At 37.5% G+C, this 13,614-nt stretch overlaps 1 protein-coding gene across 2 annotated transcripts in view; it reads right to left on the bottom strand.

The window, feature by feature from the left end:
• Positions 1-306: 306 nt before the first annotated feature.
• The window catches only part of LOC133574714 (glutamate receptor ionotropic, delta-1-like), a 236,371-nt gene continuing 223,063 nt past the window's right edge, over positions 307-13,614 (bottom strand). The window contains exons 17-18 of one of the 2 annotated variants that reach the window (XM_061926942.1): positions 10,655-10,772; positions 307-1,000 (exon numbers count right to left, since the gene is read on the bottom strand). In XM_061926942.1, the coding sequence (XP_061782926.1) occupies positions 666-1,000; positions 10,655-10,772 (453 nt within the window). In that variant the 3' untranslated portion in view covers positions 307-665. The remainder of the gene's footprint in view (positions 1,001-10,654; positions 10,773-13,614) is intronic. The other variant, XM_061926943.1, reaches the window with a different exon arrangement.

The following is a 13,614-nucleotide window of genomic DNA, read 5'->3' as shown; positions in this document are numbered from 1 at the left end:
TGGGACACTTAGGACTAGATGTAAGTGTATCTTGTGTATACCGATCATTTCCGATATTACATCTTACAGCATTTATCGGCCGATGGTATTATCGGACATCTCTACTTAGCATCTTAGCATATGTACACTATATTGTCAATATAGCACACCTGTGATTAGTGATTAGGACACCTGATTCTCATCATTTGGATGGGTGGCCAAATACTTTTGGCAATATAGTGTACATGAGCTTCTTTATTGTAGAGAATGTGTCAAAGGTCAAAGTGCAATCCGCCCCTCCCCCCTTTCATGTTCACATCTGTGACCTGACAGGTGAAAGTGAGGACCCCCCCCCCCCAAAAAATAAGGTGGAGTCCTTCTAGAACCTCCTGACATCATGGAGCCTTGTTGTTCCTCCAGGCCTGCGGGGGGCGCTGCTGGGTGTTGGTTGTCATAGAAACCTCTCTATGGGGGCCCGTAACAGCGAGGACATGGAGGTGTGCGTCACCATGGCAACCGGACACAACATTTCACAAGCGGATGAAAACAGGAGAGAAAAAGGTGAGGGTTTATATTTCGTACTTTTTGAAAAATGGAGCATATTGAAAATACTTTCACTGGTTTCTTATGTACAGTAGAAAAGGTCCCTTAGCCCCGCCCACTAGATGGAGGTGCCGTGGGCGGCGTCAATGACTTCGGGTAAGGGTCCCTGGTACGCCGCCATCTTGCCAGGGCTCTGTCGGAACAAAGCGCCATTGGGCGCCCTGTGCTTGCAGGGCCCGCCCCCCAGGTGCGTCCTGCCCAGGGTCCCCCCAAGGTGAGGAGGCGGAGCTCCCTCCCCTGGCAGGAAGGTGGTCACAGCGAGGCCCGGGGACACCATGGCCGCCTGGCCGGCCCGCATCCGGCCCAAGTCCAGCGCCGAGATCTCCATAGACGGACCTGGGATCTGCTTGAGGGCCAAGTCCTCGTCCAAAAGACTGTTCATGCCACGATGCACCTGCTCCAGGTTCACCTCCTTGTCCTACGGGGGGGGGGGAGGGAGAGGGGGCGGAGACACAGCTGAGATTGGCCCCGCCCTCTTGGCGCCAAATACTGACATTCTCCTCTTCAAACTCAAAGTCTGCACCAGAAGTAGGTTGTAAAATAACTAGTATTATCACAACTAGGCATGCAATAACTAGTCATTGACCTACTAGCCATGAACTAACTAATATTCAACTAGTCTTGAAATATGTTCTTAATATCACAACTAGTCATTGACCTACTAGCCATGAACTAACTCATATTCAACTTGTCTCAAAATAACTAGTATTATCACAACCACTTATTGACCTACTAGTCATGCACTAACTAGTCATTGACCTACTAGACATGAACTAACTAATATTCAACTAGTCTTGAAATATGTTTTATTGTCACAACTAGTCATTGACCTACTAGCCAAGAACTAACTCTTATTCAACTAGTCTCGAAATAACTAGTATTATCACAACTACTTATTGACCTAATAGTCATACACTAACTAGTCATTGACTTACTAACATGAGCTCACTAATATTCAACTAGTCTTGAATGTTTTGTATTATCACAACTAGTCATCGACCTTCTAGTCATGCACTAATTAGTCATTGACATACTAGTCATGAACTAACTAATATTAAAGAAATCTTGAAATAATTGTTATTATCACAACTAGTCATTGACCTACTAGTCATGCACAAACTATTCATTGACCCACTAGTCACTAACTAACCAATATTAAACTAGTATTTATTAGCACAAGTAGTTACTATAACTAGTATTTATTATCACAACTAGTTATTGGCCTCTTAGTCATGGAATAACTAGCCATTAACTAATATTCAACACATTGTGACCTACTAGTCATAACTAGTTATTAACATACTAGTCATTACGTAACTTGCATTTCACTAGTTAGTGCTCTACCAGTCAATGACTAACTAGTACTACACTAGTTATTGGCCTACTAGTCATGGACTAATTAGTCATTGACCTATTAGTCATGAACTAACTAATATTAAAGAAATCTTGAAATAATTGTTATTTTCACAACTAGTCATTGACCTACTAGTCATGCACTAACTAGTCATTGAACTACTAGTCATTAACTAACCAACATTAAACTAGTATTTATCATCCCAACTAGTTACTATAACTAGTGTTCATGATCACAACTAGTTATTGGCTGCTTAGTCATGGAATAACTAGTCATTAACTAATGTTCAACACATTGTGACCTACTAGTCAAACAATAACTAGTTATTAACATACTAGTCATTACATAACTAGCATTTCACTAGTTAGTGCTATACTAATCAATGACTAACTAGTTCTCCACTAGTTATTGGCCTACTAGTCATGGACTAACTCTTCTTTGACCTAACAGTCATTGACCTACTAACTAGGTACCAACTAGTAATCAACTATTAATTGACCTATAAGTCATGAACTAACTAGTATTGAATTAGTTAGTTCTACTAGTCATGGACAAGCAAGTGTTTAACTCTCTAGTTGTTGACCTGCTTGTCACAAAATAGCTGTTATTTAACTAGTCAAGGACCTACCAAAAATGAACTCAATAAGGCAATACGGTATTCAATAAGGCATTAATTTACTAAACATTAACTAACAAGTATTCAACTAGTAGATGACCTACTAGTTGATAACTAACCATTAATCAACTTGTCATTGACCTAATACTTAATAACCAATTAGTCATTGACCTGCTAATCATAAACTAAGTAGTGTCTAACTCGTTATTAACCTACTAGGTTTGAACTAACTAATCATTGACTAACTATTATTTAACTAGTCATTGACCTACTACTCACATACTAAATAGTCATTGACCTGCAAAGCATGATCTATTCTTTGATTATTTGACAATGATATACTAGTCACAAACTAACACTTGATTTACTAGTCATTACCTAACCAGTATTCAACTAGCCATTGACCTACAAGCTTTTAACTAACTGGAAATCAACCCACCTTTGCCCTACTAGTAATGAACTAAGCACTATTCAAGTAGCTAGTGATCAATTAACTAACTAGTTTGTTACAACATATAATTAAATAATGTGTCAGTAATCATTAACCAGCCATTAATGACTAGTCATCAAGTACCTAGGCAGCAAGTTAACTAACTAATCTTTGAATGACAAGTAATATACATTAGTAATTGACTAACTAGTTGTTAACAAGTCATTGAATAGCGTGTCATTAGCCAATGTGTCATTGACCAACGAGTCATTTAATAACTAGTCAATAACTAAGAAGGCATGAAGTAACTATTACTAACTCTTACATAGTGGATGGATGTCACATCATATAACTTGTGTGTTAGTGTGAAAAATGACAAATCTGACCAGGACCTGGACTCAAGTGTCACTGTAGAGTACTAGTTAAATTGTCTAACCCATGGTCTACAACACAAGTAGTGGTAGAGTTAGTTGTCTTGCTCCTGCTCTACCGTCTTTAGTAGTAACAGTCAGTCACTACAGTAGGAGTCATTTGGAAATATATATATATATATATATATATATATATATATATATAACACGCAGACACACACACAGTAGTTAATTAGTTAGTTAGTTAGTTAGTTAGTGTGTGCGCTGCCCCTAGTGGTGGTTGTCGGCGTGTGTGAGGGGAGGTTGTGGACGTGTTGGAGGACATTTGAGGCCTTCTGGGAATTCAACTATCAGCCAAATATATATATATATATATATATATATATATATATATATATATATATATATATATATATATATATATATATATATATATATATATATATATATATATATATATATATACACTGAGCAATGAGCACTTGGCAATACTACCAGACGCTGAGCTCTAGCTAATGAGCGCTGGACAATGAGCACTTGGCAATGAGTACTAGGCAATGACTACTAGACAATGAGCACTAGGCAATGAGTGCTAGGCAATGAGCACTAGACCAATGAGTGCTAGGCAATGAGCACTAGGCAATGAGTGCTAGGCAATGAGCACTAGACAATGAGCGCAGTAATGTTTTTACAAGTACATTCCAGTTACTACATGTATGCTAACAGTATTAGTTCATAAGAAGAAAGGAGCCCCTAGTGGTCAATGCTTGTATTGCTTCATGAAGGCAAGGCTATCGTGATGATGCTAATGCTAACGTGATGATGCTAACGTGATGATGCTAATACTAACGTGATGACGCTAGTGCTAATGTGATGATGCTAACGTGATGATGCTAACGCTGACGTGATGATGCTAATGCTAACGTGATGACGATAGCGCTGACGTGATGATGCTAGTGCTAACCTGATGATGCTAACGTGATGATGCTAATACTAACGTGATGACGCTAGTGCTAATGTGATGATGCTAGTGCTAACGTGATGATGCTAACGTGATGACGCTAGTGCTAATGTGATGATGCTAGTGCTAACGTGATGATGCTAACGCTGACGTGATGATGCTAATGCTAACGTGATGACGATAGCGCTGACGTGATGATGCTAGTGCTAACCTGATGATGCTAACGTGATGATGCTAATACTAACGTGATGACGCTAGTGCTAATGTGATGATGCTAGTGCTAACGTGATGATGCTAACGTGATGACGCTAGTGCTAATGTGATGATGCTAGTGCTAACGTGATGATGCTAGCGTGATGATGCTAACGTGATGACGCTAGTGCTAATGTGATGATGCTAGTGCTAAGGTGATGATGCTAACGTGATGATGCTAATACTAACGTGATGACGCTAGTGCTAATGTGATGATGCTAACGTGATGATGCTAACGTGATGACGCTAGTGCTAATGTGATGATGCTAGTGCTAACGTGATGATGCTAACGTGATGATGCTAACGTGATGATGCTAATGCTAACGTGATGATGCTAACGTGATGATGCTACCGCTGACGTGATGATGCTAATGCTAACGTGATGATGATGATAGCGCTGACGTGATGATGCTAGTGCTAACCTGATGATGCTAACGTGATGATGCTAATACTAACGTGATGACGCTAGTGCTAATGTGATGATGCTAGTGCTAACGTGATGATGCTAACGTGATGACGCTAGTGCTAATGTGATGATGCTAGTGCTAACGTGATGATGCTAGCGTGATGATGCTAACGTGATGACGCTAGTGCTAATGTGATGATGCTAGTGCTAAGGTGATGATGCTAACGTGATGATGCTAATACTAACGTGATGACGCTAGTGCTAATGTGATGATGCTAACGTGATGATGCTAACGTGATGACGCTAGTGCTAATGTGATGATGCTAGTGCTAACGTGATGATGCTAACGTGATGATGCTAACGTGATGATGCTAATGCTAACGTGATGATGCTAACGTGATGATGCTACCGCTGACGTGATGATGCTAATGCTAACGTGATGATGATGATAGCGCTGACGTGATGATGCTAGTGCTAACCTGATGATGCTAACGTGATGATGCTAATACTAACGTGATGACGCTAGTGCTAATGTGATGATGCTAGTGCTAACGTGATGATGCTACCGTGATGACGCTAGTGCTAATGTGATGATGCTAGTGCTAACGTGATGATGCTAACGTGATGACACTAGTGCTAATGTGATGATGCTAACGTGATGATGCTAACGCTGACGTGATGATGCTAATGCTAACGTGATGACGATAGCGCTGACGTGATGATGCTAGTGCTAACCTGATGATGCTAACGTGATGATGCTAATACTAACGTGATGACGCTAGTGCTAATGTGATGATGCTAGTGCTAACGTGATGATGCTAACGTGATGACGCTAGTGCTAATGTGATGATGCTAGTGCTAACGTGATGATGCTAACGCTGACGTGATGATGCTAATGCTAACGTGATGACGATAGCGCTGACGTGATGATGCTAGTGCTAACCTGATGATGCTAACGTGATGATGCTAATACTAACGTGATGACGCTAGTGCTAATGTGATGATGCTAGTGCTAACGTGATGATGCTAACGTGATGACGCTAGTGCTAATGTGATGATGCTAGTGCTAACGTGATGATGCTAGCGTGATGATGCTAACGTGATGACGCTAGTGCTAATGTGATGATGCTAGTGCTAAGGTGATGATGCTAACGTGATGATGCTAATACTAACGTGATGACGCTAGTGCTAATGTGATGATGCTAACGTGATGATGCTAACGTGATGACGCTAGTGCTAATGTGATGATGCTAGTGCTAACGTGATGATGCTAACGTGATGATGCTAACGTGATGATGCTAATGCTAACGTGATGATGCTAACGTGATGATGCTACCGCTGACGTGATGATGCTAATGCTAACGTGATGATGATGATAGCGCTGACGTGATGATGCTAGTGCTAACCTGATGATGCTAACGTGATGATGCTAATACTAACGTGATGACGCTAGTGCTAATGTGATGATGCTAGTGCTAACGTGATGATGCTAACGTGATGACGCTAGTGCTAATGTGATGATGCTAGTGCTAACGTGATGATGCTAGCGTGATGATGCTAACGTGATGACGCTAGTGCTAATGTGATGATGCTAGTGCTAAGGTGATGATGCTAACGTGATGATGCTAATACTAACGTGATGACGCTAGTGCTAATGTGATGATGCTAACGTGATGATGCTAACGTGATGACGCTAGTGCTAATGTGATGATGCTAGTGCTAACGTGATGATGCTAACGTGATGATGCTAACGTGATGATGCTAATGCTAACGTGATGATGCTAACGTGATGATGCTACCGCTGACGTGATGATGCTAATGCTAACGTGATGATGATGATAGCGCTGACGTGATGATGCTAGTGCTAACCTGATGATGCTAACGTGATGATGCTAATACTAACGTGATGACGCTAGTGCTAATGTGATGATGCTAGTGCTAACGTGATGATGCTACCGTGATGACGCTAGTGCTAATGTGATGATGCTAGTGCTAACGTGATGATGCTAACGTGATGACACTAGTGCTAATGTGATGATGCTAGTGCTAACGTGATGATGCTAATACTAACGTGATGACGCTGGTGCTAATGTGATGATGCTAGTGCTAACGTGACGATGCTAACGTGATGATGCTAACGCTGACGTGATGATGCTAATGCTAACGTGATGATGATAGCGCTGACGTGATGATGCTAGTGCTAACCTGATGATGCTAACGTGATGATGCTAATACTAACGTGATGACGCTAGTGCTAATGTGATGATGACAGCGCTGACGTGATGATGCTAGTGCTAACCTGATGATGCTAACGTGATGATGCTAATGCTAACGTGATGATGATAGCGCTGACGTGATGATGCTAGTGCTAACCTGATGATGCTAACGTGATTATGCTAATACTAACGTGATGACGCTAGTGCTAATGTGATGATGCTAGTGCTAACGTGATGATGCTAACGTGATGACGCTAGTGCTAATGTGATGATGCTAGTGCTAACGTGATGATGCTAATACTAACGTGATGACGCTGGTGCTAATGTGATGATGCTAGTGCTAACGTGACGATGCTAACGTGATGATGCTAACGCTGACGTGATGATGCTAATGCTAACGTGATGATGATAGCGCTGACGTGATGATGCTAGTGCTAACCTGATGATGCTAACGTGATGATGCTAATACTAACGTGATGACACTAGTGCTAATGTGATGATGACAGCGCTGACGTGATGATGCTAGTGCTAACCTGATGATGCTAACGTGATGATGCTAATGCTAACGTGATGATGATAGCGCTGACGTGATGATGCTAGTGCTAACCTGATGATGCTAACGTGATTATGCTAATACTAACGTGATGACGCTAGTGCTAATGTGATGATGCTAGTGCTAACGTGATGATGCTAACGTGATGACGCTAGTGCTAATGTGATGATGCTAGTGCTAACGTGATGATGCTAACGTGATGATGCTAACGTGATGATGCTAACGTGATGACGCTAGTGCTAATGTGATGATGCTAGTGCTAGCGTGATGATGCTAATACTAACGTGATGACGCTAGTGCTAATGTGATGATGCTAATGCTAACGTGATGATGCTAACGTGATGATGCTAATGCTGACGTGATGATGCTAATGCTAACGTGATGATGATGATAGCGCTGACGTGATGATGCTAGTGCTAACGTGATGATGCTAACGTGATGATGCTAACGTGATGACGCTAGTGCTAATGTGATGATGCTAGTGCTAACGTGACGATGCTAACGTGATGATGCTAACGCTGACGTGATGATGCTAATGCTAACGTGATGATGATAGCGCTGACGTGATGATGCTAGTGCTAACCTGATGATGCTAACGTGATGATGCTAATACTAACGTGATGACGCTAGTGCTAATGTGATGATGACAGCGCTGACGTGATGATGCTAGTGCTAACCTGATGATGCTAACGTGATGATGCTAATGCTAACGTGATGATGATAGCGCTGACGTGATGATGCTAGTGCTAACCTGATGATGCTAACGTGATTATGCTAATACTAACGTGATGACGCTAGTGCTAATGTGATGATGCTAGTGCTAACGTGATGATGCTAACGTGATGACGCTAGTGCTAATGTGATGATGCTAGTGCTAACGTGATGATGCTAACGTGATGATGCTAACGTGATGATGCTAACGTGATGACGCTAGTGCTAATGTGATGATGCTAGTGCTAGCGTGATGATGCTAATACTAACGTGATGACGCTAGTGCTAATGTGATGATGCTAATGCTAACGTGATGATGCTAACGTGATGATGCTAATGCTGACGTGATGATGCTAATGCTAACGTGATGATGATGATAGCACTGACGTGATGATGCTAGTGCTAACGTGATGATGCTAACGTGATGATGCTAACGTGATGACGCTAGTGCTAATGTGATGATGCTAGTGCTAACGTGATGATGCTAACGTGATGATGGTAATGCTGACGTAATGATGCTAATGCTAACGTGATGATTATGGCGCTGACGTGATGATGCTAGTGCTAACCTGATGATGCTAACGTGATGATGCTAATACTGACGTGATGACGCTAGTGCTAATGTGATGATGCTAGTGCTAACGTGATGATGCTAACGTGATGATGCTAACGTGATGACGCTAGTGCTAATGTGATGATGCTAGTGCTAACGTGATGATGCTAATGTGATGATGCTAACGTGATGACGCTAGTGCTAATGTGATGATGCTAGTGCTAACGTGATGATGCTAACGTGATGATGCTAATGCTGACGTGATGATGCTAATGCTAGCGTGATGATGATAGCGCTGACGTGATGATGCTAGTGCTAACCTGATGATGCTAACGTGATGATGCTAATACTAACGTGATGACGCTAGTGCTAATGTGATGATGCTAGTGTTAACGTGATGATGCTAACGTGATGACGCTAGTGCTAATGTGATGATGCTAGTGCTAACGTGATGATGCTAACGTGATGATGCTAACGTGATGACGCTAGTGCTAATGTGATGATGCTAGTGCTAACGTGATGATGCTAATGTGATGATGCTAACGCTGACGTGATGATGCTAATGTGATGATGATAGCGCTGACGTGATGATGTTAATGCTAACTTGATGATGCTAGCGCTGACGTGATGATGCTAGTGCTAACGTGATGATGCTAACGTGATGATGCTAACGCTGACGTGATGATGCTAATGCTAACGTGATGATGATGATAGCGCTGACGTGATGATGCTAGTGCTAACCTGATGATGCTAACGTGATGATGCTAATACTGACGTGATGACGCTAGTGCTAATGTGATGATGCTAGTGCTAACGTGATGATGCTAACGTGACGATGCTAATACTAACGTGATGACGCTAGTGCTAATGTGATGATGCTAATGCTATCGTGATGATGCTAACGTGACGATGCTAATACTAACGTGATGACGCTAGTGCTAATGTGATGATGCTAGTGCTAACGTGATGATGCTAACGTGATGATGCTAACGTGATGACGCTAGTGCTAATGTGATGATGCTAATGCTAACGTGATGATGCTAACGTGATGATGCTAATGCTGACGTGATGACGCTAGTGCTAACGTGATGATGCTAATGCTAACTTGATGATGCTAATGCTAACGTGATGATGATAGCGCTGACGTGATGATGCTAGTGCTAACCTGATGATGCTAACCTGATGATGCTAATACTAACGTGATGACGCTAGTGCTAATGTGATGATGCTAGTGCTAACGTGATGATGCTAACGTGATGATGCTAACGTGATGACACTAGTGCTAACGTGATGATGCTAACGTGATGATGCTAATGTGATGACGCTAGTGCTAATGTGATGATGCTAGTGCTAACGTGATGATGCTAACGTGATGATGCTAACGTGATGACGCTCGTGCTAATGTGATGATGCTAATGCTAACGTGATGCTAACGTGATGATGCTAACGCTGACGTGATGATGCTAATGCTAACGTGACGATGCTAGCGCTGACGTGCTGATGCTAGCGCTAACGTGTTGATGCTAACGCTTGCTAAAAGGCACCTGGGCGACGTGAAGAGATGTCCGCCAGAGGGAGATATTGTCAATTAGTGAATGAGTTGAAGACCAGAGAAGAAGAAGAAGTGTTTGTCCGAGTTCTAGTCTGACCTGTGGCCACATCAGCCGGGTGCCAGCCTCTCTGCCTGCCTGTCCAAATGTCCTTCCTCCCCTCCGCCGCCGCAAAGTCATTAAAAGAAACCAAAGCCATCCTGTAATCCTTAGCGACCTGCACGACACAACAACCATGTCAATCAATCATCGCCTCGGCCACGCCCCCTGCTTGCCCCGCCCACCTGCTCCCGCTCTACCCTGGGGATCCTTTCTGCCGCCCCCTGGTGGCCGCTTCTTTCCCTCCTCTTTACACCTGGAATATTCAGTCATATAAATACCTTATTTGTCTCTTTGTAAACAAAACTAACTGTTTTGTTTGGTCATAAAGTTATAATTATATCACTTTTCAACTTTTTTTTATCTACCTGCTCTTTTTATCACCTTTTATTTCCCCTTTCTTCTTGACTTTTTTACGTGGGAATAAAACAACTTTGGACCCCTTAAATACAACATTAAATACAAGATTATGACAATAATAAACTGGATTAATAGTTTAAATACAACATTAAATACAAGATTATGACAATAATAAACGGGTAAATAGTTTAAATACAACATTAAATACAATATTATGACAATAATAAACTAGTTAATAGTTTAAATACAACATTAAATACAAGATTATGACAATAATAAACTGGTTAATAGTTTAAATACAACATTAAATACAAGATTATGACAATAATAAACTAGTTAATAGTTTAAATACAATATTATGACAATAATAAACTAGTTAATAGTTTAAATACAATAATAAATACAATAATATTACAATAATAAACTGGTTAATAGTTTAAATACAACATTAAATACAATATAATGACAGTAATAAACTAGTTAATAGTTTAAATACAATAATAAATACAATAATGTTACAATAATGAACTGGTTAATAGTTTAAATGCAACATTAAATACAAGATTATGACAATAATAAACTAGTTAATAGTTTAAATACAATGATAAATACAATAATGTTACAATAATAAACTGGTTAATAGTTTAAATACAACATTAAATACAAGATTATGACAATAATAAACTAGTTAATAGTTCAAATACAACATTAAATACAATATAATGACAATAATAAACTAGTTAATAGTTTAAATACAATAATAAATACAATAATGTTACAATAATAAACGGGTTAATAGTTTAAATATAATATTATGACAATAATAAACTGGTTAATAGTTTAAATACAACATTAAATACAAGATTAGGACAATAATAAACGAGTTAATAGTTTAAATACAACATTAAATACAATATTATGACAATAATAAACTAATTAATAGTTTAAATACAACATTAAATACAATATAATGACAATAATAAACTAGTTAATAGTTTAAATACAATAATAAATACAATAATGTTACAATAATAAACGGGTTAATAGTTTAAATACAACATTAAATACAAGATTATGACGATAATAAACTAGTTAATAGTTTAAATACAATGATAAATACAATAATGTTACAATAATAAACTGGTTAATAGTTTAAATACAACATTAAATACAAGATTATGACAAATATAAACTAGTTAATAGTTTAAATACAACATTAAATACAATATAATGACAATAATAAACTAGTTAATAGTTTAAATACAATAATAAATACAATAATGTTACAATAATAAACGGGTTAATAGTTTAAATATAATATTATGACAATAATAAACTGGTTAATAGTTTAAATACAACATTAAATACAAGATTATGACAATAATAAACTAGTTAATAGTTTAAATACAATGATAAATACAATAATGTTACAATAATAAACTGGTTAATAGTTTAAATACAACATTAAATACAAGATTATGACAATAATAAACTAGTTAATAGTTTAAATACAACATTAAATACAATATAATGACAATAATAAACTAGTTAATAGTTTAAATACAATAATAAATACAATAATGTTACAATAATAAACGGGTTAATAGTTTAAATATAATATTATGACAATAATAAACTGGTTAATCGTTTAAATACAACATTAAATACAAGATTATGACAATAATAAACTAGTTAATAGTTTAAATACAATAATAAATACAATAATGTTACAATAATAAACGGGTTAATAGTTTAAATACAACATTAAATACAAGATTATGACAATAATAAACTAGTTAATAGTTTAAATACAACATTAAATACAATATAATGACAATAATAAACTAGTTAATAGTTTAAATACAATAATAAATACAATAATGTTACAATAATAAACGGGTTAATAGTTTAAATATAATATTATGACAATAATAAACTGGTTAATAGTTTAAATACAACATTAAATACAAGATTATGACAATAATAAACTAGTTAATAGTTTAAATACAATAATAAATACAATAATGTTACAATAATAAACGGGTTAATAGTTTAAATATAATATTATGACAATAATAAACTGGTTAATAGTTTAAATACAACATTAAATACAAGATTATGACAATAATAAACGAGTTAATAGTTTAAATACAACATTAAATACAATATTATGACAATAATAAACTAATTAATAGTTTAAATACAACATTAAATACAATATAATGACAATAATAAACTAGTTAATAGTTTAAATACAATAATAAATACAATAATGTTACAATAATAAACGGGTTAATAGTTTAAATACAACATTAAATACAAGATTATGACGATAATAAACTAGTTAATAGTTTAAATACAATGATAAATACAATAATGTTACAATAATAAACTGGTTAATAGTTTAAATACAGCATTAAATACAATATTATGACAATAATAAACTAGTTAATAGTTTAAATACAACATTAAATACAATATTATGACAATAATAAACAGGTTAATAGTTTAAATACAACATTAAATACAATATTATGACAATAATAAACTAGTTAATAGTTTAAATACAACATTAAATACAATATTATGACAATAATAAA

The sequence above is a fragment of the Nerophis lumbriciformis genome, linkage group LG32 (assembly GCF_033978685.3).
Source record: "Nerophis lumbriciformis linkage group LG32, RoL_Nlum_v2.1, whole genome shotgun sequence".
NCBI classification, from domain to species: domain Eukaryota; kingdom Metazoa; phylum Chordata; class Actinopteri; order Syngnathiformes; family Syngnathidae; genus Nerophis; species Nerophis lumbriciformis.
The sequence above is the reverse complement of the archived record's forward strand: the minus strand, read 5'-3'. Positions and strand labels throughout refer to the sequence as shown.